The sequence below is a fragment of the Primulina huaijiensis genome, unplaced genomic scaffold (assembly GCF_012295235.1).
Source record: "Primulina huaijiensis isolate GDHJ02 unplaced genomic scaffold, ASM1229523v2 scaffold23605, whole genome shotgun sequence".
NCBI classification, from domain to species: domain Eukaryota; kingdom Viridiplantae; phylum Streptophyta; class Magnoliopsida; order Lamiales; family Gesneriaceae; genus Primulina; species Primulina huaijiensis.
Window position 1 is genome coordinate 363,165 of NW_027355821.1, and position 23,780 is coordinate 386,944.

Below are 23,780 nucleotides of genomic sequence, written 5' to 3' on the forward strand. Positions count from 1 at the left end.
TGATTAAATTGAGCGAATCGAATAAAATTGGAAATTCGATTTTTTAAATTTTGTAAAAATTCAGTTAAATATCGGTTAAACTGAATTAACTGATTTATTTTTAAAATAAAATTCAATTTATTTATAGGGCCAATTGTAAAATGGTATAATGTTTGGGCTATCGAGAGTCCGCCCAAAAAACTTTTACCCTACCAAGCCCATAGGAAAAATAAATAGTTTTATCTCTAATTGCCCTAGCTAGATTCTAAATTCAATTTCAGTTCTCACGAGAATCGAACGACATCCCACATCAACAGCTCAGAGAAATCGACGTTTGTTTGATTGCCGATTTTTTTCTCCGGTTGCACTTGTTCTTGCAGCTTTGAATCTCGTCCTTCAGGTGAGTTTTACTTGTATTTATAGTTAATTTCCCATATAAGGAGATCCGACGCTTCATGTAATGGATTAGCTTTGTTTTTGTTTTTTGTTTTTATCACCAACTTGAAAACCCAATCTGTTTTTTTTAGCATATCTTGAATTATTCCGTTTGAAAATAATGAAAATTGTTCATTCCTTTGTTTCTTCATCCCACTTTTGCACATTCTATGTTTTACGGGAACGAATTAGGTGCATTTAGTGAAGATATGTGGAAATTCTCGATTCTTTATCCCTCGCTTAATATTATGTAGACATTGTGTATGAATTTTTACGTCTGATTCTTTAATCTTTCTTTTTCTTCCCTTAAAAATTTGGTTAATTTCGTTACAGACAGATATAACCGAATTTTTATTCTGTTCCGTTTGTTCGGTTTTTATGAAAAGTTCTGGCAGTTCGGTTTAGCCGAACAAAATTTGGTTAATTCTGTTTTTACTCGACTTCAAGAATCTCATTGTGTATCTCTCTATTTCACAGTTCAGTTTGTGGATTTGTTGGTGTTGGGGTTTGGGTTTTGAATTGTTTTCTAGGATTTCTGCGGGATTCTGTCTTTCAATTCTTGTTTATTCTTACTTGTTTTGTTTGTGCGTTCCGAGTTCGCCCTGGCTAGTGTGTGTGTGTGTAGGCTAAGGTGAAATCAAGCTTAGTTAATGAAACAATAGTATAAAACCCATTGAGTTGGGGTTTTGGTCATTATATAACTTTTTACGAAAGTGTTCAAGCAAGATTATGGTATATTCATGCAACGCGGGTGCCGTGGTCCTCCAGTATATTTGGTTTACGCATGTATATCTGTACATCTAAGCTGGACCTCTGATTTAGATGTTATAATTTAATCTAATTGCTTGATACTTAATAATTCAGAAGTCTCTATCATTGACATCTTATATTGATACTTACTTGCATTCTCAAATGTTTTTCCCTCTACTTCTACTTTCTATTATCTGACATTAATTCACCCAAGGTAATTGATTGGAATGATTATTCATCCATCCACTTGTTTGGTCCGCTTTTTACAGGGCACTGTTCTGACCAGTTTTAAGATGGATGAGTATCAGGAAATGGAACGGTTTAGTATGGATAATGACTACGACGATGGTCAGTGGATTGGTGGCGAATTTATTGGAAAGCGCAAACAAAAACGAGCTCAGACAAAAGATGATATCCTTTATGGTGTATTTGCTTCTGGTGATAGTGATTCTGATTATGAGGTGTCTGGTTCAAAGAAACATAGGAAATCCAAGACGACTGATTATATGAGGCCTGTCAATTTTGTCTCGACTGGCTCTGTTTTGCCTAATCAGGAGATTGATAGCAATTCCAAGGAAGATAAGCAATTAGCTGAGGAAGATAATACCCGGCCTCTGGGTTTGGGTCTTGGATTTGGTTCATCCTCTTCCAAAAATGCCAACAATGTTGCTGGACATGTTGAAGCTGACAAGGACGAAGACGATGATTTTTTGCCTGCTGGATTTGGAAAGAGGATAAAGGAAGGTGCGAAGCTGCGACAAGAAAGGGAAAAGGAAAAGGCCGTGCTGGCTAAAAAATCTTCTCAGGCCACGAGAAGAGAATTGGAGCCATCTGATGTTGGTTCCTTTGAAAAGCATACCAAGGGCATTGGGATGAAGTTGCTGGAGAAGATGGGTTACAAAGGAGGCGGTCTTGGTAAAAACGAGCAGGGAATTTTATCTCCCATTGAGGCCAAGCTGCGGCCTAAGAATATGGGGATGGGTTTTAATGACTATAATGAAGCTAGTCGTTCAGTTTTACCACAATTGGATGAAAAACCACTGGCTCAATTAAGTCAAGCTTCAGAGGGTCGCCCGAAAGAGAAGCTTTGGTCGAAGAGAGCTCCACAGAAAAAGAAAGTTTATATAACTGCCGAAGAATTGCTGGCCAAGAAGCAAGAGCAGGGTCTTGAAGTTTTTCAGAAGGTTTTTGACATGAGAGGACCACAGGTTCGAGTTTTGACCAACTTGGAGAACATAAATGAGGAAGAAAGAGCCAGGGAGAACGATGTTCCAATGCCTGAACTCCAGCACAATATCAGATTGATAGTTGATTTGGCCGAGCTAGATGTACAAAAGTTGGATAGGGATCTGCGGAATGAGAGGGAGACTGTGGTTGCTTTGCAGAAAGAAAAGGAGAAACTTCAGGAAGAGGCATATCGCCAAAGAAAGCAACTCGATAACATGGAAGAGATAGTTGGTGTACTGGACCGAATAAGTGACCAGAGCTCAAATGGATTGCTGACGCTACAATCACTTGCTACATCATTTATGGACTTGCAGACTAGGTTTTCTGATGATTACACATTGTGCAATTTATCATGCATTGCATGCTCATACGCCCTTCCTTTGTTTATTAGAATATTTCAGGGATGGGATCCACTTCAAAATCCAAAACATGAAGTGGAGGTGGTAGCCACGTGGAAGAAATTGCTTCAAGGGAAAGATTCATTGAGTATCTCTGATGCCACATCTCCGTATAATCAATTGCTGATGGAAGTTGTGTTTCCTGCTGTGCGAATATCTGGGACGAATACTTGGCAGGCACGAGATCCGGAACCCATGCTTAGGTTTTTGGAGTCTTGGGAAGAGCTTTTACCTCCTCATATTCTAGGCATCATACTTGATAGCATAGTCATACCGAAATTATTCGCTGCAGTAGACTCATGGGATCCACGCAGAGAAACCATCCCAATTCATTCTTGGATACATCCATGGCTGCCTTTATTGGGACAGAAGTTGGAAAATTGTTATCATACAATACGTAATAGGTTGGCGAGTGTCCTTCATGCTTGGCACCCTAGTGATATGTCTGCTTATTACATATTGTCTCCTTGGCAAACTGTGTTTGATCCTGCTAGTTGGGAGCAACTGATGGTTCGTTACATCATTCCAAAATTATTGGTAATCATGCATGAGTTGCAAGTAAATCCTGCCAATCAGAAACTCGATGAATTCTATTGGGTACGAACATGGACTGCTGCTATTCCTATCCATCACATGCTACAACTGATGGATATCTTCTTCAATAAATGGCAAGAAGTTTTGTATCATTGGTTACGCTCAAGTCCAAACTTTGAGGAAGTAACCAAATGGTATCTTGGCTGGAAAGAACTTCTTCCACCCGAACTCCAAGCAAATGAGCATGTTCGATTTAGGCTTAATATTGGTCTGGACATGATGAACCAGGCTGTTGAAGGCATGGAGGTGGTGCAGCCAGGCCTTAAAGAGAACTTGAGTTATCTCAGGGTGCTTGAACAAAGACAATTCGAGACGCAGAAAAAAGCATCGGTACAAGCTCAACAGCAGACCTCTACTGGCATGGGCAATGGTATTCAAGCAGATGGTATGGGTGGTGGGGTTGAGATGAATTTGAGGGAAGTTATTGAAATTCATGCTCAGCAGAATGGTCTCTTGTTTAAACCTAAACCTGGAAGAACCCAGGATGGACACCAGATATATGGCTTTGGTAACATAAGCATAATAGTAGACTCCCTTAACCAAAAAGTATTTGCGCAAAACGAGGATATGTGGTCTTTGGTATCCCTTGAACAGCTGTTGGAGTTGCACAATCGTTCTACTTTGAAGCGACGTTGAGTTTCTGAGTTTCTCACCGTAATCTTATCAATGAAATGCAGTTAAGGTGCTCAATAATATGAGATTCATAACCTCTAAGGTTGGAATAACATTTATTATGCGTGGAATGAATATGATTGCTGTCATTATCTTGATATATTCTTTTTGTATGTGATAGAAGCCTATGTTTGCATACCACTCGCACTAGTGAACTATCTGGAATTTTCTTTCAAGAATGGAACAGCGCCATTTATACGGCCACATTTGTCCACTTGTCGAGTGTTGTATAAATTTTCTTATGATGTGAAAAATGATGATGTGCTATGGTTGCAACTTGTTGCTTTCAGAATGATTATCCATATAGAAATTAAAGTTTGTATTCATGTGTCATTATGGATTTTAACGATATTTAGTTTAACTAGTAATTTATTATGGGGTTTATTTATTTCAAGTTGCATTTTCGTGTATGTCTCCGTCATTGCTAAAAATTACGCAAGCAATTGGATGTCATGAGATTACGGTAAACTTCTTGCGATGGTTACAATAAATTTTTGTACAATGTATAAATATATTGGAATAATTTTTCATCATCAAATGTTATATTTGAGTTATTTTAAGAGTGTCGCATCGAATCATAGTATAAATAGTATATATAGGGTTGTACTATACTATTGGCTATTTTAGAGCTTTGCTGCTGCTATCCATCATGGGGAAGCTGAGCTTCTTGTTTCGCCTATATTTACTTCACGATTTATGTTTCTGTTCTAAAAAGTCCTTATTTATGCGTTTTCAGTCACGGTGTCCTTGCTTTGTCGGTGGACCCACTGCTGCTGCGCTTCATGCAGGAATCCATCAGGTTGTTTGAATTGAGTTTGGTGTTTTAACTTCTTTTTGATGATTTCTCATTCGGTTGCTGAACTCTATTTTAATTCAAGGAATTACTAGATAGATAGCATTGCTCAAGATCTTTGTTAATATTTGCTCAAATTCCCATGGTTGGACAGTTTTTTATTCCGAGCCTTTAGAAACTGTTCTCTTTGCGGATGCCTGATTAGTTCTTTCCTAGTAACGGTGTTACATGTGGTGTTTCTGAGTAAATATTCAACGAATGGAATTTAATTAACATTCGAAGCTTCGCTACTTGTATTGCATTTACGTGCAATTGATCCTTTTAGGAAACTCTCTTCCCAGATGTTTTTTCTTTTCTGAAAGTGTTCTGATAATTTACATGCATACCCGAACTTCAAAATATCAGTTCAGTTTTGCAATCCGCACCAACAGCTTCTACGTTTTGCAATTTTCTAGAAACAAACAAGAACCCACGGCTAATTGTTCTGCGATGACAGGATAACATTCCCTTTGTTGTGGATCAATTTTGTCAGTGGAGAGGATATTTTGGCTTTTTGTTGCTCCAGTGCCACTAAAGAACACGTGCTTGCTTCCAGATATAGATGACGACTGTTACAAATGGAAGCCACAAATATGCTGGAATATTTGCTGAGGTAACGTCTATTAGTAAAATGATGGCGTATTTATTTGGTTACTTTTTTTGATTGGTGTATTTGTTTGATAACATCTCTTAATTTAGATGCACGAAGTGACAAAACATTGTTGTTTAGATATTTATCTGGTTCGCTTATTCTGTTTGTTTTTTGTTGTTTGCGTATGCGTGCAAAAGTTCATCCTTTTCCGCATGGGAACACATGTAACTGGAAGTTTGAAGCACACGTTTAATGCTGATGTATCAGGCTTTATTCGCCCACTTGTAATTTCAAATTTGATAATATAATTGTGATATTTCTTGAATTCAATTTGCATTTCATATTAGAACTGGTGGTTATGCCAAGCAAAAAGGTTGTTTCATCTTGCATTTTAATTAAAAAGCAATTGTGTATTTCCGCTCGTAAATTTAATCAGGTTAACTGAATTGGAATAAATTCAGTGATTAGTTTTCTCCCATTGGATTGATGGCGGTCGGCGGAACTTGTTGACCATATCAATGTTGAAACTTGATATTGGCTGGATGATCTGCGATTCTCTTTATCATTTTCTATACGGGATGATTTCTGTGTAAACAGAGAAATAGCGATATCTAGTTGCTACCATCTCTGTAAGAACCAAAACAAGAACCAGGAGGAACTGATTATTTCCCTGGATGGTGTTTCAGAAGCCGTTAATGCAGCATTTTGATGGAGTTGTAAATACAATATTTCATATTTATGAAAGCTTAGATATGCATAAAAAAATATTGTAGGGTATATTATAATTGTGCCCCTTGCCCTTGCCCTTGTATATACATGTGATATATACGGGGCTGTCAGAAAGATTATTGAGAAATGGACTCAAAATGAATGTTTTTGTTGTTAATTTATGGTGTTCAAGTAAAACTCTGGACTTCAGAATGTGGTGAGTGTCAGTCAATAGGGGCGGATGCACCACCCCTCGCGGAGCCAAAATGTATCCAGATCAGATCAAGCTAGCGAAGGGCCAAGATTTCTTTATTTGCAATTTCCCAGGGCATTGTGAATCTTGAATGAAGATTGTTGCTGCAATGTGACTTGGTTTTTTAGATTTAAATGCACGTAACATTCAAAACTCTCTTGCACTATCTATGTATTGCAACTCGTTCGGGGGGTTTTGTCATAATAAAATAAATTCGATTGGCAAAATCAATTTCAGTTTAGTCCAATTACATAACTAACCCATATGTATAAGATGATGATCAACGATAAATTATAATTGGTGTGCAATATTACTATTTTTAGCTTAAATGTACCGATCGCGTTATTAGGATATTGAAAACTCGACAAGAACCCAATTACTATGTATACATTCCACACTCCCATATCATAATTTGAAATATAATATTTTAAAGTAATTTTAAATTATTTATTGACATAATATATAATAATCATTTTCTAAGAAGAAATTAAAGAGCCGAAAAGGATGAAGTTTCAGTAACTTCACTATACTCACCGATACTGATTGATCGAGAGAGGGAGAAAGCGTTTCTTGTTATCGCTGAAATGGTGGTGAGAAGTGGCGTTTTGAAGGCAGTTGTCGGAATCATGGCATTGTGTTTAGCAGCGTACATTGTTGGCCCACCTCTGTACTGGCATTTAGTGGAAGGCCTTGCCGCATTCAGCCGATCGTCTTCCTCCTCCTGTTCTTCCTGTAACTGTGACTGTGTTGATTCTCTGCCGCTCCTCTCCGTTCCCGAAGGTAGTTGCTTTCATTTTGATTTATTGCACAGCATATGACTTTCTTTCTCAGTTTCAACTGATTTTTTGGGATAGATGCATTTTTTTGTTATGTTTTATTCCAGAAATTAATGGGAAGAATAGATTTTTTCTGTGGTGGTTTAATTGTATACGTTTGAACAAAAGACTTGTTGTTTGGACTAAATAATGCCGAAACTGGAGAGAAAAAAGGAAGCAGAGAGATTTATGAGCCTAATTCAGTGTTGGAGCTTGATCCGAGTCTCTCAAACTTGAGCTCATTTTGAATAGAATTCGAATCCACTGAACGGCTGGTGGGGAAAGAGAGATCAATAAACCTCAAGATAAAGTGACGGACGAAATCTCCCTTCCCGGAAATAAATCAGGCATAAAACATCTTGAGGCTCTGGCGCTGGATATGAGTTCTAGTGATGAATTTGAGTTCTTGAACTTCAAGTCTTATAATGGATGGCTATTGGTGAACTATCCAAAACCGTCCTTCCCAAGAAAGAAAGTTTACATTTTCCCTTTTTGTTTATGATTCTGAGAGTTATTAGATCTTTGGGACCACCTCAATCATGGAAATATTCCTCCATTTTTAGGCAACAAAGGGGATAGATTGAGAAAGAGTTTCTCGATTTGAAATGGTTTTCGAATGAAAGAAAGTAAAAGGGAATGTAGACATTGAATATCAAGATTTTTAGGTCAATCAATGTCAAACTAACACGGGCCAAAATACGTTAATCAGACAATTTTGTATGGTATTTTTTTATTATACTCTAATATTCATTATCTAATATAGTATAATCTAAATTCTAATATTGCCCTTCAAACTTAAGTAACCAAGGAGTTTGCTAGCTTGAGTTTGTAAATAGAGTCACGAGACTGCCCTTGCCTGGAGAATGGGCTTTGATAAGGATGGCAACTGGCTGATCAATAGAAATCACTAAAATGAGATGAAGAGTTTCACTGCCAAGATGATAGCAAACAAAAGCGACAATCAATTTCAATGTATGTTATGCATTAACGAAAATCGTCTCAATGCGCAATTTGAATTGCATTATGATTAGATAAACTATGAGGTAGAGAGCAATGTGAATCAGATCACCTACTAAGTCAGCATCAAAATAAGCATGTGATATGAGTAAAAATGAGTAGAGAAAAGAAGACCATGGAACAAGGTATGTAGCAAGTTGCAATGTAGTAATACGAACTGCAAGCAGTAGCCATGAATTGAGTAGCAATATGAATGACATGCTATATCTCGTCAAGTCAAGATTAGAAAGGTGAAACTTCCAACTGATGGCCTATACAAAGTAGACTCATCCGAAATAGTCCCCTCCAAAGGTAAAAGTTTGACATTAGCGAAAAATGGAGTTGTTGATTGTTTATATCTGTCAAGCCAACGTGAGGCGAAAGATCCTTGTCATACTTGGCTTAAAACTAATAATAGCCTGATTTGTCGAAGGAGACTTCCAATCTGATGAAAGAACTCTAATGACCTAGATCTTTCATCCAAATTCTCTCTCGTGATGGTCATATCATCTACATATAATAGCAAAAGAAGATATCACCCATAAGTTATAAGGATATTGTAAGCTAGAATAGACTGTACCATAGTCGAGCCTAAGTTTACTAAATAATGAACAATTGTTGAGCGAGAGTGTACGATCTAACGCTTGTCACTTTACCAAAAGTTATAGCTATTGGTAATGATGCAACTCGAATTTTTTAAACTGTAGAGAAGCACAAGCATCACGTTTCGATTGCTCTACTAGCAAAGACAATTATTGCACCCAACAATCTTCCTGTCAATAATTGCGGTCATTGCAATAAATGAGAATCAAACTCGTGACCTTGGCTCTGATACCAATTGTAGGACCGAACACTTACCGATTTACCAAAAACTATAGCCGGTGGTAATGGTGCAACTCAAATCTTTTAAACTGTACAGCAGCACAAAAGCCACGTTCCGATTGCTCTACCAGTAGAGATAATTATTGCAATCAACAAAGAGCGATCAATTATTGATTATTGAAAGTGAGTGAGGTTGTTTTTAGAAACTCAGGCTTATCTTTTCGAAGGATTCACCACTTTCCACTGTCCTTGGCAATTAAGATTCTCATATTTAGACAAAAGAAATTTTTTATTGTGGCTTCATTACCAAATGCTAGTAATTCTGCTAAATAATCATTGTGTTTGAGTTAGATTTTGGTTGACAATACTTCGAAGGACCTGTGGATAATTTGGGTTGCCAAGCTTTAGATTTTAATATGTGCTAGTTGTTTTTTGAATGAGTAATCTAGAGTCTTGAATAGATCGGCATCAATGTTTTGGCTTGTTTACCAGTATTTTCTCATGTGCACCGAAGATGCTTCCCTCCCCCACCTTAATTGGAGTATCACGGTCTGAAGGTAGAGGTCTTGCCAAACCCCTCATCTATCATTAGGTGGTTTTAATTATTCCATAAAATGGTAACGCTTGCTTTAGTTTCTTGAATTTTGGAACTTCTATGTTGAATTTTTAACTTGAACATCTTACTTTATTTTTCACTTTTGAGTCTGACAGATTGTGCAAAGCACGATCCAGAAGTAAGTGAGGACACACAGAAGAATTTCGTGGAGCTACTGTCTGAGGAATTGAAGCTGCGGGAAGCGGAAGCTTTAAAAAAGCATAAGCATGCTGATATGGCACTACTCGAGGCTAAGAAAATGACATCTCAATACCAGAAAGAAGCAGACAAGTGCAATTCTGGAATGGAAACATGTGAAGAGGCAAGAGAAAAGGCTGAAGCAGCTTTATTAGCACAGAAACAGTTGACTGCTAAGTGGGTGCTGAGGGCTAGCCAAAGAGGTTGGAAAGAAGGAATAACAAATCATCGATCCTAGCCTGCTGGTAATCGGCATACTGATGTAAAATACGAACACCTCTATATTTTTCATTAACTCGGTTGTTTTGTTGAATGCTAGGTGTTGTTTGAAAGAGAACATCATCATGAAATCATCTGAGTTGAAGCAGATGATCAAATTTCAACGCAGAGTTAACATTATTGCTGGAATGATATTGACTTGAAGTTGCAACTATGTATGACGATGAGCCTTCTGATGTTTAGTAAATTTGTTAGTCAAAAGTGACCTTGAATAGAGACAGTAGGTTTGATACGATTGACCTTCATGTATATAATGTGTGGAACAGATGACTAGTGATTTCTTATGGTCGAAACTGAACCTTCATGTATAAATTTGCAGGTGGATAAATGGTTTACTACGTACAATCTCGTGTGTGAATAGTGTGAGTGACCTGATGTAATATATTGTTCAATATGATATTTCAATGAGTTCAGCCATGTTAGTTTTTTGGCTATTTATATCTTTGGCCGTTATTCTTCAACCTGAAAATAGATTTGGCCCCTCCACTTTTTAAATTTGAACAGATATCTCTGTCAAAATTCAGACTACTCTCCCACAGAATGATAAGCCTTACCATGTATTACTATTTACTGAATTTTGATTTATTTAATTCGTTTGTTTTCCTTGTATTCATTTTCATACCAACAATATAAACCATGAAGTTGATGTTGATGTCAGATATATATTTTTTTTATAAGGCAAACTTCATTTTATGTACACGATTGTCGAGTTTGATGGCTTTTGGGGCATTTTTTAACTTTAGCAAATAAATTCGAAATTACCTGCCAAAATTTATTATTATTAGACACTTAACAAATAATAACTAGGAATAGTTCAATTTAATTACCGTAACACAATTCATGGGCTAAATTCAAAATAACTAATTTGCTTCTTCATTATTAAGCCACTAAAATAAACATAGGTACCATCGCTCTTAAAACAAATTATCCATAAGCATTATTCACAAAAACTCAAAAAATTTTGTGATATTGTCTTAAATTCATGATACAAATTTACAATCCTACTCAACTCATAAAAAGACATTATTTTTACGTCAAATATATTTGTTTTTGTTTTAGGCAGTAGTCGGCAACTCACATATATTCAACGAATGCTTTACAAATGTCAAGTTATATACTATGATATCATCACTTATTTCATCACATTTTTTTTCCTAATACAAGGATCATATGTTATGTGAGAGCTGGAAGTAAAAAATTGTATTTTCAAAACATACACGAAAAAAATCATTATCATAGACTGGCCACATTTAATGCTGCTCTTTTTCTTCTCTTAAAACTTAAAAATTGGTATTTATAATATTTTTTATACTTAATTAAATAAAAGTTTAACAAGTAGAATATTATTTTGTTTCCTATTAATTTTTTTATTTATAACCAGACAATGCTAATTTTAAGCAACATTGTTCCGATATGTGACTTCTTCCCCCCAAATTCCCAATGCCTTCCAACTATGTTTCGAGGAGAAAGCACAATCCTAAACCTTCGCCAACTTCCCCCAAATCATTCCGTGCAGAACCATGGCTAAAGTCTATGCCTTCGTCAAAGGCCGACCTCTCCCGGTTGATCGCCGTCGTTTCCATCGCTGCCGCCGTGGCGGTGGCCTGTAATTTCATAGCCAACTCCATCAATCAGCACTCAAAACCCTTCTGCGATAATAACGACTATTCTCTGTCAGGTCCACTTATCATTTCTTCAATTTCCCTTTTCTTTAGGTTGATCAAAATGCATTTTTTTCTGCTACCGGTTTCGTCTTTTATTGTAATAAATTACTCGTTGTACGGGTACTGGACTTCTATATTTGGCAACAAAGAAGCTCACTTATCTACTTCATTTGAACTATTATTCAACTTTCCATTGTATCCACTCTCAAGGTTTGGAAAAATGCTCCTCCCATTTCTGCTGGCGAACAATTTTGCTGACATGTAAGCATTTTTTAACCATCGCTTGCCTCAGATCGCTGTGATCCCTGTCCTGAAAATGGGCTATGTTATGATGGCAAGATGGAATGTGGCCATGGCTATAGGAAGCATGGGAAGGTATGTGTTGAAGATGGAGATATTAATGAAACGGCCAAAAAGATTGTGAGTGGTTATTGCCTTTCATTTCGTTCTAAAAACTTACCCTCTTTCGTTAGTATTTTGTGAAATTTAACCTGTAATTTTTAACACCACTAGTAACTGATTAAATTGCAGTCAAAATGGGCAGAAGTTCGTGTTTGTGATGCATATACTCAATTTTTCTGCAGTGGAATAGGAGGCTGTTGGGTTTGTGTCACTTCATCAAATTATTTTAGAATTATATCTACTAAAAAAGAAATATACCTCTGTTCTTTAACAAGTAAAACGCTATACAGCTGTCTTTATCCTAAATTGTCTTTTAGGTTGGGCAAGATGAACTTTGGAATAAGTTATATGAAGACCAAACAAGGGACAAGGATAAACTGGATGAAGCTATTTACATGTCTGCAAGAAAAAGAGCTAATGAGACCATATGTAAACTATTAGAGACAAGAAGAAACAGTCAAGGGTAAGCATTTCTTCTGTTTCTAATTGAAGGAAATGCTACTCTTTTTTTAAAATGTGTTTTTATATATACACACACTTTTTGTTGATTATCTAAAATCCTGTGCTCAGGATTGTAGAGTTCAAGTGCCCGGAGTCGATTGTTAACTATTACAAACCACTGTCATGTCGTGCCCGAAAGTGGATGGTCAAGCATGCTTTACTTTTAGTGCCAATATGTGCATTGGTATTCGATTTGACCACACAGCTTTAAAATTATATATTACAGTATCTACATGATAAAGCTTGTTAATTATATCAAGGTTTGTAGTTCATGGGAGGAATATTAATAGCATCCAGGGCCTACAGAAGGCGTCTCTTGTCTGCTAGAGCTGAACAAGTTTACCATGAGGTATACTCCATTCCAACCCAAATTAAGACATTATTCTCTTACTGTTTAGAAATTGAACTTTCATCCTTGTTGATAGATGCAGAGCACCTCTATCTTTTTATTCATTTATGTAGATTCATTTTTCATAACGTGAATTATCAAGATTCTTGGACTCATATTTCACAAAACTCTCATCCAAGTTGACAGATGCAGAGCACCTCGATCCCAACTTATTTCTGTAGAGTCATATCACCTCTATTATCAAGGTTCTTGGACCCCAATTTCATAAGTTTGGAGTCCCCATAGTGGTCCATGAGTTGGAGAAAATGTTTCACATTTTTTAGTATGGTAGACTGTCCTGGAGCATTTACAAATTGACAATTTTAAATGATCTGGTAACTTACTTTAGGTTTGTGATATACTCGAAGAGAAGCCATTGATGTCTAGGAGTGAAAATGATGGGGGTGAGCCTGCTTGGGTGGCTGCCTCGTGGTTGCGAGATCATCTTCTCTCACCCAAGGAAAGAAAGGATATGGTTCTGTGGAAAAAGGTACAAATATCTTTTAGGTAAACTATGGGTTTGATTTGCGCTTATGTATAGCTGGAAAAAGTACTTCTATTCATGGGTTTTACATCTAAATTGACCGAATTCAATTACTTAAACTAAAAAATATTTTTATTTTATGACTTTGAAGCAGGTTATGTTGAAGCTTAGGTTTGCTCTAATCTATTTCGTAACTTCAAAAATGGTTTCCTGTGTCCGATCAGACCTTGTGTTCATTGAAGATCAATTGTCTTAATCTCTTGTGAATTTACAGGCATATTTGTGGAACTGATTTTAAAGTTATAGTTAATATGATATGCTATTTATAGTTGCTAGTTCAGTCAGTAATTACTTGAAGCACTGTTGCTTCCTATCTTTTATGTGATTTGTCAATTTCTTCCTTTAAATGATAAATGCTTTTGTGTTTCTAGCACAGCTTTCCGCTTTTAGAACAAAAGTCCGTTTATGTATTTTAAACAATTTCAATGGTGTCACTTGGTTCTCAAGTATTTTCTAGAGAGAAAATGCATACCGGATCAAATAGCCACCCTTTTAGAAAAGAAAAATGTCAACAATGAGGTTAAGGTTTCTTGGATGTAATTCTGGTATTATTAGTTGATACACATCCAGTTCCATGGAATTGAAATCGTAAATAATTTGACCTCTGTCCTTTAAAAAAAATGTGAGTGAAAAAACCTACAGTTGAGTTAGAGGACCTTACAAACCCGTTCATTACGACTTTCGGAGCTTGTTTAGGTCGCTCTCTCTTTAGTCTTTCAATGTTGTACTTTGTTTTCATATAGAAACTATTTTGGGTTTCTATTGGTCCTATTGGTTTTCAAATTTTATGTTGTCGTGTTATTCTTATATAAAATTTACTAAAAAGTACACCATTGTGGATCTATACATAATTGAAGAGTGTGACCTAATGATTAAGCCATTGATAGATATTGTCCTCAAACATGTACCATTTTCTTCCCATACTCAAAACTTTCTAACTTTTATTTCTTGTTCCTTATTGGATAGATTCTGATGCTATCTGTTGTATTATCAATTTTTATGGTTTAGGTGGAAGTGAATTTTAGGAAGCTGGTCATTTCTATTCACATTTAGTTAAATCTGCTTTCTCCTTTGAGTTGTCACCATATCCGTCAAGCTTCTGTTCTCTCCAGTCATACATAAAAATTGGTGCTTTGATTTAGTAATAACCACTATGTGAGCTTTCTTTGTCTGGTTTTTTTTTTTTTTTCTCTCTGTAGGTTGAGGAGTTGGTCCAAGAAGATTCTCGTGTTGATCAATACCCAAAGTTAGTGAAGGGTGAATCTAGGGTGGTATGGGAGTGGCAAGGTAATAATTAACATCTTATATAAGAAAATATACAATTATACATTATTGGGGAAAGTTTTTGAGCATTCCATAAACTATCCTGAGCGGAAGCATAATTTGTTGTGCATAATGAGACATATTACCATCTCCAAGTTTTTATTATCATGGGAGATAAGTCCCTAAAAAATAAAAATGTAATCATGAACTCAAAGCTGATGCTCACAGTAAAGGAAGTGATTGCTCATTTGCTTCTGTGCATCTGGCAGTTCACATAAACTATACTACTTCCTGATGACTGTGCATATGCAGAATATAATTTATTATTAGCGGGGAACTAAATCATTGTTGTTGCCGTGAATATGCAACCTACTGAATTTTTTTTTGTGTGTGTGACTGTATTAGAGAATTGGTGGACAAGAAATCTCTAGTCCATTAACTCTTTTCAAGTACGATACAGTTAGCCCTGTTATGGCTCAACAATTGTTCCCTCACTTTTCAAGTATCTTGTCACACTCACATGAACTAGTGTGAATGCTTACCCTGGTTAGATCTATTAGTAACCTGGTTGGCAAATTATGACTCAGTTAATTGTTCCAAGTGAAGGCTATCACCTGGTCATCTTTCAACATTGAGATCTTGATTAGAAATGCTCCATTTCTATCGTTTCTGGTGGACCGCAGATGCATATCTATTTTCTGTCAAACTGTTGACGAATACTTTCTTGTTAAATCTGAGAATTGATCATGGTTCAAGGTGCAGATCCTGTTATTTCGGTCCACAAATTCTGCCCTCCAAAACATAGCATTATATGCCCACTTTGACCATTAGAATCAATAGCTTTATGAAGATTGAATAATCTGATATTATAAATTTTTTTGGCAAATTATATTATATTTTTGTTCACGAGAGAAGTTGCCTTTTTGCACCGATGGATTTCTTTGGTCCGACATCTGTGGCTTTACCTCTCTTCACAGTTGAAGGTTCGTTAAGTGCATCAAGAAAAAGAAGGGGAAGTCCATCAAAGTTGAAGGAAAACGTGAATTCATCTTCTAATGCGCAAAGCTGGACGCGAGAAGTTGAGCCTCCTAGTTCGTGATGTTGATCATTAAAGGATTTTGCATGATGAAACTATTTATTAATTTTATTTCAGTAATCATATTTGGTATGGTACATAATGTATTCTTTATGTGAAGGGTTGATTATTATGATAGTTTAATAAAGCCTGTTGCACGAGGTAAAGAAGGAGAGGTCAGATAAAGAAAAGAGAATTAGCACTCCAATTTGGAACACGTGAACTGTAGTTTTTGACATTGATACGTAATATTCCTTCGGTTCAAAATTCAAGTCACTCGTGACACCAAAATATCGTGCGCGCACGTAACATTCTAGAATATCTTGTCTCGACTCTCGAGCTAACAAGGTGCTTGATAGTGGTGCAAAAGATCGATGCTGTAAATCATTTTTGTGATTTTAATCTCCGTGCAAGTCAGAGATTTACTTTTCAAGACCCTAAAATGTTTAACAAGTTATAACTTTATTATTTTATTTTGAAGCATGATAAGTACCGTGTTTTATATCTTTCCGTCACAATTTTATAATTGATTCAACAATTTCTTGTCTTCTTATACCTGGTGCAGCAGCAATGAGTAGTGCTACGGCTCACGAGAAAAAGTAAAGCTGTCAAGCTCATCCGACCGATTAATTAATTAACTAGGAAACATATCTCATTAAATCAAACTGTGCCAGACACAATGCACTTTCCCTGCATTCCACGGACATTGATACCATACAATGTATGAATTTCTAAAAATAAACAAAAACCAAGCGAAGCCTCAGATAGTCGATCTTACATCAAAGTAAATGTTCAGACGGTAATTCCAGATAAAATCAACAAATGATCCTCATAGGCCTCTGTTTAACTTAAAAAAACACTAATTTCAAGTGAATGTAATCGCACAAATCGGCTCCGAAGATGAACCGAAAATAATCAATCTTCAGATTCCTATCAACATGCGAAATTGTGAATTGATTTCGGCCCAATCAAAGCATCGCCGATCATTGCCAATATTCAGCTATAGGCGACGTGGCATTGGACCATGAATGAAAAATCCCAAAAAACATATTGGAAAAAAAAGTCACAATAATTTCAATAAAATATATATCATCGCCAAATCAAAATCCCAAAAATTCATTAAATTAATTTTGACGAAAAACTCATTACTGTTGGGATCACATCATCACGTAGAGCAGCATAACAGTGAAAAGGAAAGACTTTTCATGCCTACGCAGCCCAAAGACGATAAGCATCGGTCCGTTGCCATAAATTAATTAAGCGATGAAAACACAAAATTGAAAAGATTTAAGTTCAAGAATACACAGAACTGCATATTTCCGGTAAATTGACGTCAAAAGATTACCGGATTAAATGAAAATTATCAAGGTAAGTAAGCATCAGTTCTCCAAGGTGATTTAGCATCAATAATTCATATTTCAGCCGCAAATTACCCATTGTCACATGAGATTCATCATTTGCTTCCTTACGCATAAAAAAATATTAAAAATTGAAATTGATATTTTGGTTTGGAAAAAAAAATACAATCGAAGATGGAGGAAAGGCAGCAGCGATCAGAACCTGTCGGGATTCACTGTTGACATCAGAATTTAATCAGTGGATTGACAGACTTCATGAAATCTATCATCACCTCGCCAATTTGAAGAATTTAAAAACAACTAATCGTCATTAATGTATTTTAAAAAAATTTAAGAAAAAAAGAGTAATTAAACTGAAAAAATTTGTGAAAGCTCAGAACTTCTTAGAGGTATTAAGCGCCGTCATCGACGAAACATCTCCGGCACTAATTTAAAATCTTCGTCATTGCAAATAAAACTTGATTGCAAAAGAAAAAAAGGAAAAGCATAACAAAGGAGAAAAGAGATTTCTTGTTTTCAATTTAGAAATTTGAAGAACTACAGAGAAAAATGGGAAGAAGAATTCAAGAATATATAGAGAACGCACGACAGAAAACCCTAGATCGTTGAAAAGGTAATTTGTTTATATGGCGACGGCGCCTCAAACCCTAATTGGGTGGGAATATATATATATATATATATATATAATTAAGGTTCGGTTAAAATTATAATTCTACCCTTGAAAACTTGTAATTTTCCGTTTGATCCTTACTTTATATTTCTTCTTATCGTGAAGCCAGTCATATTTCTGATTCCAATTTTCATTTTTTCTCCTTAACAAATTGAAACTTTATTTTTCTTCCATGCTTACGATATGTTATTTTTTAAAAAATAAATTTTCAAGAATCAAGCATTTATACACTTTCTATGTTTTTCCAAAATTATATTATATTACTAATTAAAAGTTTAACCATATCTACTTCTTCTAAAAAAAAGTATTGGATAAATATAATGTAACCAGTAAAGATATGCAAGAACAAACTATTTCATTGGAAACACTTTGGAATACAAGAATCATGATATAAAACACAGGTTGACAGCACGGTAACTGCAAAAATTGAAATTTTTATTTCGAAAGCACGGAATATCTAGTTCTTTAGACTCCATCTTCTAACTGTGCAATGATACTAACAAAGACCCGATATCCCTGGCACATGTCCGAAAGCAGGCAGTACTCATTCTTGGCATGGTATGTCGCCATTAGACCTGCACATTTCACCGAGTCTTGTTAATGAATGCGTGAATTTGTCTTTGTCAACATATATGGCACAAGTGTACTGTCTCCCCTACAAGCATCTCAGCTTTAACCTTCCTAGCCCGACACTGTATGAAGATTTTTCTGGGAAATCTTCATTTTCTTTAAAATTACTATAGAGAAAGATGCATCTGGTATCTTGAATAGATATGCTGAAGATAGGCTGCTTACTTGGTAAATAAGGGGTATCAGCAGCACAAATACTTGCACCTCGATGAGCATACACAGCTTATTCACTTGTGCTCATTAACTTTCAATTTTTTCATGAAAAGGAATTCACCATTTTCTGATTTGCTTTCAATTAATTTCCATGTTTGAAATTTAGCCACAGGCCTATATGAATGGGTTTTCAGATATCGACCTTCAATTTCAATGTTCAAGCCAATGTCAAAACTTTCCATGGTCCTTCCCATACAAAACTATTACTTATAGAGGCAGTCATACTCGCTCTCCCTATATTAAAAACATAGCAATTAATTTTCATATATAAACTGCCAACTTATGGAACCTACCAACCATCATCATTTATGACTACAAAATCACAGACTAATAGTGAAATTTCTTGTCAGGGAATTTCCTGAAGACAAATATAAAGGATATACATAAAGGTGACCGTAGCAGGATATCAACTATTAGTTGAAAAGATTAAAAATTTTGTACGTAGTGAGTGAATCGTACCATAACCAGAAGTCTGAACATCGAAACCTTCATCCTACAGTAAGACGTAAGAATGCAGATGAGGTGGAGAAAATCATATGTTTCCAAAACCCAAAAACTCACATAAATGGACAATTATACCTGTAATTCCCGTATGAGAGGCAAGCTGCCGGTGATAGAATATGGTTTTACATGCCCAACAACTTCTTCGGTAGCTTTGCATAATACGTGGAAACCACGAGAATCAAGATTACAAGCTACTCCAGACATAGCTTCGTCAAAACTTATAGCAATTCTGTGGAATGAAAGAGAGAAGAATAGGCAAGAATCCAAAGAAAATAGAACCGAAACGACAAATGAATAAAATTAATTTGTTTTCAATTTTGAGCTGTGATACGATGAATTTACAAACAGCCAGCTGGAAAAAGAAGAAAGAAACAGTTAAGCACCTTCCCCTGAGGTTCTCGTCAGGTAGACAGTATTTTGAAACAGGCCCTCGTGTGTCCAGCTTTTCTATGTTGGTGTTCAAGTCATCAACATATTTTTCAAGCTTATTAATCACATCAGTTACACTGAAATGAAGATTTTATTAGGAATTCTTTTCTTTTTCAATTTTTATGAAGTTTAGAAGCTTTCAAGGATCTCAATAAATAGTGAAATGTGCACTACCCACCTATAGAATGGGGTCAACCTGAGACAGTACAGTAAATTGTCAGATGTCAATCACAATGTGATAAAGATTATGTAACAGCCTCAAATTTAAATTCAACCTAACATCTCCAGAAATTCTACACTCGGCTGGAATTTGATTGATGCCGCCCCCTGGATCTGTCATTAATATAGTGACTTAGGAAAGAAAGGCCCATAATAGACAAACAAACTATAGATACGCAAGGTACCATGTTTTACGGTGGAGAACTTACAATTCCACTGAGTTGGTTTCATGGTCGATGGTGTTGCAAAGCCATATATACTTTCACTTGGATGTGGTGGAAAGTCTTTGTAAAACCGTGACTGAATTTCTTTAAGAGCTTCCATAGCAAGCTCCAATGGATTGATTGCCTGCAGGTATTCAGTAAGAAAAAGACAAAGAAAGTAATATGAAATATAATATGCAATCGTGGTATTGACGTAACATATCTCAAATGCTAGAAATAAACGCAATTACGCGATCCAACTATAATTTCAGATTCATTTCAGAAAGTGGACGTCATTGTTTAACAGATACCTATTAGTATAAAATTACGTTTGATATTGATTTTAAACTCGAAACCATAGAGAGCTAACACTGAGTAGTTGCTAAATAAACAACGATGCTGTTATGAACAAAAGTGTAACTTTTATCACTCGATATCATGAAACAGACCAAAGGTAACACGTTCATGCAAAGTCTATCATATTAATCCTTTCAAATGAGTTTATATAAGAAAACTCTAATAGGAAGTACCTTGTGGGCTAGACCGCTGTGGAATAGCTTGCCACTAACATGAAGCTTCCATGGTATCATGCCACCAGTACCAATACATGGCTGTTTATCCGCGGTGTCAATCCAAAACCTGCGAGGAGAAACAAAACCACTTATTTATCAGCGACGTCATTTGAATTTCCTATCATCACACTTAGTTCTAGAATTGATCATTGGGTTGGTCGAATATCCGTGGCACGTATATTCAAATACTTAGGATGATGCAACGCACAATGGTCCATGCTTTAATTTATCAAGTAATCCAGCTCTCACTAATGCATCAACTCCAACTTGAGGAATAGATGAGTTCTCTTCACTAGCAATAAATACTGCAACCACAGTGGATTTAAGTGTAGGGTTCGACTCCCCAAGCTTCCGCATTAGTTCAGTCACAAGGGCAACATGCCCCAAACAGTCAGTTGTTCCGCGCCCTCTGAGTTTGTCTCCTTCAATGCTCAAAGAAAAAGGATCAAAATCCTGCACAAAAGTTATACAAAGTTTACAATATGAGCTGAGAGGAAACATTTGCCCATTGATTACACCAACACATCCAAATAGCTGCAGATTCCAATTTTATACAGCACATTCCTCTTTTTTAACTATTTATAGAATCCATAATCATTCCTAAATAAGAAGAAAGGATTTCCTGATTAATCGAGGAAAAAGATTATTCCTTCCACTTTTGAAACATAGCTAAAAGTTACCTTAATTAGCATTTGTTAAAATACATCTTGATTCTTACACCGATAATCGATAGCATTTTTCAAAAGATGAGAGCTTTCAAAGCAATGATTTTACTCTAATCACACAAAAGGTGAATTTTGAGGTAACAAATATCAGCCTAGAACAACAAACTGTCCTCATTTTCAATTATAGATAGAACTTGAAGTCATAAAACGATAATATGAGCTAAACTCAAAATGAATTTGTCCTAATCGTAAGAAAATTAAATCCCAACAAATACTTCAATGCCTTCACATATCTGCATCGTATATATGAAGAAAGGCAAAAACAGGCAAAGCATTCAAAAAACCATCGGCACCAAAAAGTACAAAGTTTAAAAATAGCATTTCCTTCCAATCAACCCAAACATGAAAACAAAAATAAATAAATAAAACTCTAAAAGCCAGCACCACCGGCAAAATATCCATAGAAAAACACAAGAAGCACATTAAAATCAGTGAAAGCACAGCATTGGTCTAGAGTTTCAAATTCTAAAAATTGCACCACATCATACTAAACTCAATTTACCAATCGGACACATACAAAGAACTTTCATTCTCTTCATACTTGCACTCACAGATACAAATATTCACTCTCCAGTCTCCATAAGTCGAGCATTTCATTTACTTAAAGAACCGAAAATTAGCGGGATAACAAATAGCAAAATCATTCCAGAGGTCGTAACACCCCCACAGGAAAGAGCAAAAAAAATTACGTCCCTTTCGATCAATCAAATGATACAAACAAAAAACATAACAAGGAAATAAAACGAAGGGACACACGTAAATCAGTGAAAACACAGGATTCTGAAAACTACAGCTAACTGGAAACGCGACACATACCCAATCAGAAGGGTTGGCAGTGACGACGTCCATGTGCATACCAACAAAAGACAAGATCTTCCCGGGCTGAGTCCCGGGATACTCGACAATGAGATTCCCTCTGTTGGGCTTGTAAGTAACGTGGTTCAGGACAAGTGGACCGCCGCCGTTGGCGGTGCTGAAGGGGCGGAGGACATCAAGCACGTGCCTGACGATCCTGTCCTCCTCCGGGATGAGCTCCGGCGGGTTGTTCTGCACGTATTTGGACTCTCCGATCAACTTCCCCAAAAGGGTAACAAAGGAATCCTTGTTCAGGTCCCCAAGAGTGTGCTCGACGCTTGCTGTCGCCATAGCCGCTGCGTACACTCCAAGCAGGCCAACTCAACTACTCTAGTACAAAACAAAAAAAAAAAGTTGGGCTTTGGGCTTAAACACTCACGCTGATTTATTCTACCCGTGAAATTCAAGTTCTCGCTCTCCCACGAAAAGCTTGAGAAATGTAAAAAAATAGGTTACTGCGTGGGCATATCCATGTCATAATTTCTTTTGTCTCATAATCGTGGCAATTTGGACTCGTCACCAATGGAGACAAAAATATAAAAGAAGTATTATGCTTTAAAAAATATTTTTTTACACACAATTAATTTCTAGGTACTTTAATTTAATTTAATTTATTTTATATATAAAAACAAGAAATTCGAAATAATTTAATTCCGCTTCCGAAGGTTCTTCCAATTTTCATTTTTATTTGTTAAAAACACCAAGAAAATGGTTGCAACTCTCAAATTTTATGTCCACTCTGTATTTATCACTATTTTTAGGCCACCTTAATTAATTATATATTTTACCAACACTTTATTTTTAGCTCACACCAATGGTTATGCTGCTATTTGGTTTGACCGAGTTCTTCGAATTGGTATCGTATTCTCGTACCTCGTAAATTATAAAAATTATTCCTCCTAATTTCACATAAAATGCAGAGATTTGATTTAGAAACTATGCCACATTATGCCCGACTCATTATTATTATATGAACGAAAAAATAAACATTTAGAACAAGCATTTCTATCTGTACACATCATTTTCTGTTTCTATGACGTATTTGTATATTATAACATCTCCAGTTGTCCAATTCCCGTGTGTTTGACTGTCTTAATTCCTAAAATTACATTTATTAACATCTCCAGTTGTCCAATTCCCGTGTGTTTGAATGTCTTAATTCCTAAAATTACATTTATTATCATAACATGTTAACTTCTTGGTTCTGCTTATGCGTACTTTTTTTAAGAATTCTCCTTGGACTTTTAACATGAATAATAGTATAACATACAAACAGACTTCTAGTAATACCTATGGGCAATGAGCAGAAAGCCAAACGCGTGGTGGAAAGAATAGAGCGAAATAGTCAATAATGCCAGCGCGGAAGATGAGAAAATACCAACGGCATTCACACACAAACAAGAGAAGGAAATGTTCAATC

The 23,780-nt window shown here is 36.0% G+C and overlaps 4 protein-coding genes and 4 non-coding genes across 11 annotated transcripts; 3 read left to right on the forward strand and 5 right to left on the reverse strand.

The window, feature by feature from the left end:
* The first annotated feature begins 225 nt into the window (after positions 1-225).
* Positions 226-4,854, forward strand: LOC140967102 (septin and tuftelin-interacting protein 1 homolog 1). 2 transcript variants are annotated; one of them, XR_012173494.1, is made up of 3 exons: positions 226-379; positions 1,434-4,098; positions 4,792-4,854. XR_012173494.1 is itself a non-coding variant. In XM_073427486.1 (2 exons), the coding sequence occupies exon 2, from the start codon at positions 1,458-1,460 to the stop codon at positions 4,017-4,019; it is 2,562 nt and encodes an 853-aa protein (XP_073283587.1). In that variant the 5' UTR covers positions 226-379; positions 1,434-1,457; the 3' UTR covers positions 4,020-4,854. The 2 variants fall into 2 exon arrangements, 1 of the variants encoding a protein (XP_073283587.1); XM_073427486.1 differs by having other exon boundaries at positions 1,434-4,854.
* Positions 4,855-6,912: 2,058 nt separating this feature from the next.
* Positions 6,913-10,480, forward strand: LOC140967104 (uncharacterized). Of its 2 annotated transcripts, XM_073427490.1 has the most exons (3): positions 6,913-7,220; positions 9,785-10,111; positions 10,186-10,480. In XM_073427490.1, the coding sequence occupies exons 1-2, from the start codon at positions 7,025-7,027 to the stop codon at positions 10,102-10,104; spliced, it is 516 nt and encodes a 171-aa protein (XP_073283591.1). In that variant the 5' UTR covers positions 6,913-7,024; the 3' UTR covers positions 10,105-10,111; positions 10,186-10,480. The 2 variants fall into 2 exon arrangements, with proteins under 2 accessions (XP_073283591.1, XP_073283590.1); XM_073427489.1 differs by having other exon boundaries at positions 9,785-10,480.
* Positions 10,481-11,541: 1,061 nt separating this feature from the next.
* On the forward strand, positions 11,542-16,223 carry LOC140967103 (uncharacterized). Of its 2 annotated transcripts, none has more exons than XM_073427488.1 (9): positions 11,542-11,823; positions 12,102-12,229; positions 12,341-12,412; positions 12,529-12,674; positions 12,782-12,896; positions 12,981-13,061; positions 13,450-13,607; positions 14,844-14,931; positions 15,885-16,223. In XM_073427488.1, exons 1-8 carry the CDS (start codon positions 11,586-11,588, stop codon positions 14,893-14,895), a joined length of 990 nt encoding a protein of 329 aa, XP_073283589.1. In that variant the 5' UTR covers positions 11,542-11,585; the 3' UTR covers positions 14,896-14,931; positions 15,885-16,223. The 2 variants fall into 2 exon arrangements, with proteins under 2 accessions (XP_073283589.1, XP_073283588.1); XM_073427487.1 differs by having other exon boundaries at positions 13,450-13,590; positions 15,885-16,220.
* Positions 16,224-16,734: 511 nt separating this feature from the next.
* LOC140967175 (small nucleolar RNA snoR77Y) lies at positions 16,735-16,821 on the reverse strand. The gene has a single exon (XR_012173534.1). It is a non-coding gene; the product is annotated as a small nucleolar RNA snoR77Y (small nucleolar RNA).
* Positions 16,822-16,853: 32 nt separating this feature from the next.
* LOC140967178 (small nucleolar RNA snoR2/U65) lies at positions 16,854-17,006 on the reverse strand. Its single transcript, XR_012173536.1, has one exon. It is a non-coding gene; the product is annotated as a small nucleolar RNA snoR2/U65 (small nucleolar RNA).
* Positions 17,007-17,353: 347 nt separating this feature from the next.
* LOC140967174 (small nucleolar RNA Z101) lies at positions 17,354-17,448 on the reverse strand. Its single transcript, XR_012173533.1, has one exon. It is a non-coding gene; the product is annotated as a small nucleolar RNA Z101 (small nucleolar RNA).
* An 83-nt stretch (positions 17,449-17,531) lies between these two features.
* On the reverse strand, positions 17,532-17,617 carry LOC140967176 (small nucleolar RNA snoR14). Its single transcript, XR_012173535.1, has one exon. It is a non-coding gene; the product is annotated as a small nucleolar RNA snoR14 (small nucleolar RNA).
* Positions 17,618-18,348: 731 nt separating this feature from the next.
* LOC140967113 (acetylornithine deacetylase) lies at positions 18,349-22,773 on the reverse strand. The gene is made up of 10 exons (XM_073427506.1): positions 22,322-22,773; positions 20,989-21,233; positions 20,739-20,847; positions 20,215-20,353; positions 20,062-20,119; positions 19,965-19,982; positions 19,741-19,863; positions 19,433-19,586; positions 19,313-19,346; positions 18,349-18,585 (listed from the first exon to the last, which is right to left on the reverse strand). The coding sequence occupies exons 1-10, from the start codon at positions 22,649-22,651 to the stop codon at positions 18,476-18,478; spliced, it is 1,320 nt and encodes a 439-aa protein (XP_073283607.1). The 5' UTR covers positions 22,652-22,773; the 3' UTR covers positions 18,349-18,475.
* Positions 22,774-23,780: the final 1,007 nt, after the last annotated feature.

Excerpts from the sequence above, each read along its gene's own strand:
- LOC140967104 (XM_073427489.1), top strand. The coding sequence starts at position 7,025 with ATGGTGGTGAGAAGTGGCGTTTTGAAGGCAGTTGTCGGAATCATGGCA. Across the intron at positions 7,221-9,784 it reads GCTCCTCTCCGTTCCCGAAG|ATTGTGCAAAGCACGATCCA; the intron begins GTAGTTGCTTTC and ends TGAGTCTGACAG.
- LOC140967103 (XM_073427487.1), top strand. The coding sequence starts at position 11,586 with ATGCCTTCCAACTATGTTTCGAGGAGAAAGCACAATCCTAAACCTTCG. Across the intron at positions 12,897-12,980 it reads TAGTGCCAATATGTGCATTG|TTCATGGGAGGAATATTAAT; the intron begins GTATTCGATTTG and ends CAAGGTTTGTAG. Across the intron at positions 14,932-15,884 it reads GGTGGTATGGGAGTGGCAAG|TTGAAGGTTCGTTAAGTGCA; the intron begins GTAATAATTAAC and ends CTCTCTTCACAG.
- LOC140967113 (XM_073427506.1), bottom strand. The coding sequence starts at position 22,651 with ATGGCGACAGCAAGCGTCGAGCACACTCTTGGGGACCTGAACAAGGAT. Across the intron at positions 20,354-20,738 it reads ACAGCGGTCTAGCCCACAAG|GCAATCAATCCATTGGAGCT; the intron begins GTACTTCCTATT and ends GAATACCTGCAG. Across the intron at positions 19,587-19,740 it reads GACGAGAACCTCAGGGGAAG|AATTGCTATAAGTTTTGACG; the intron begins GTGCTTAACTGT and ends TTCATTCCACAG.
- LOC140967102 (XM_073427486.1), top strand. The coding sequence starts at position 1,458 with ATGGATGAGTATCAGGAAATGGAACGGTTTAGTATGGATAATGACTAC.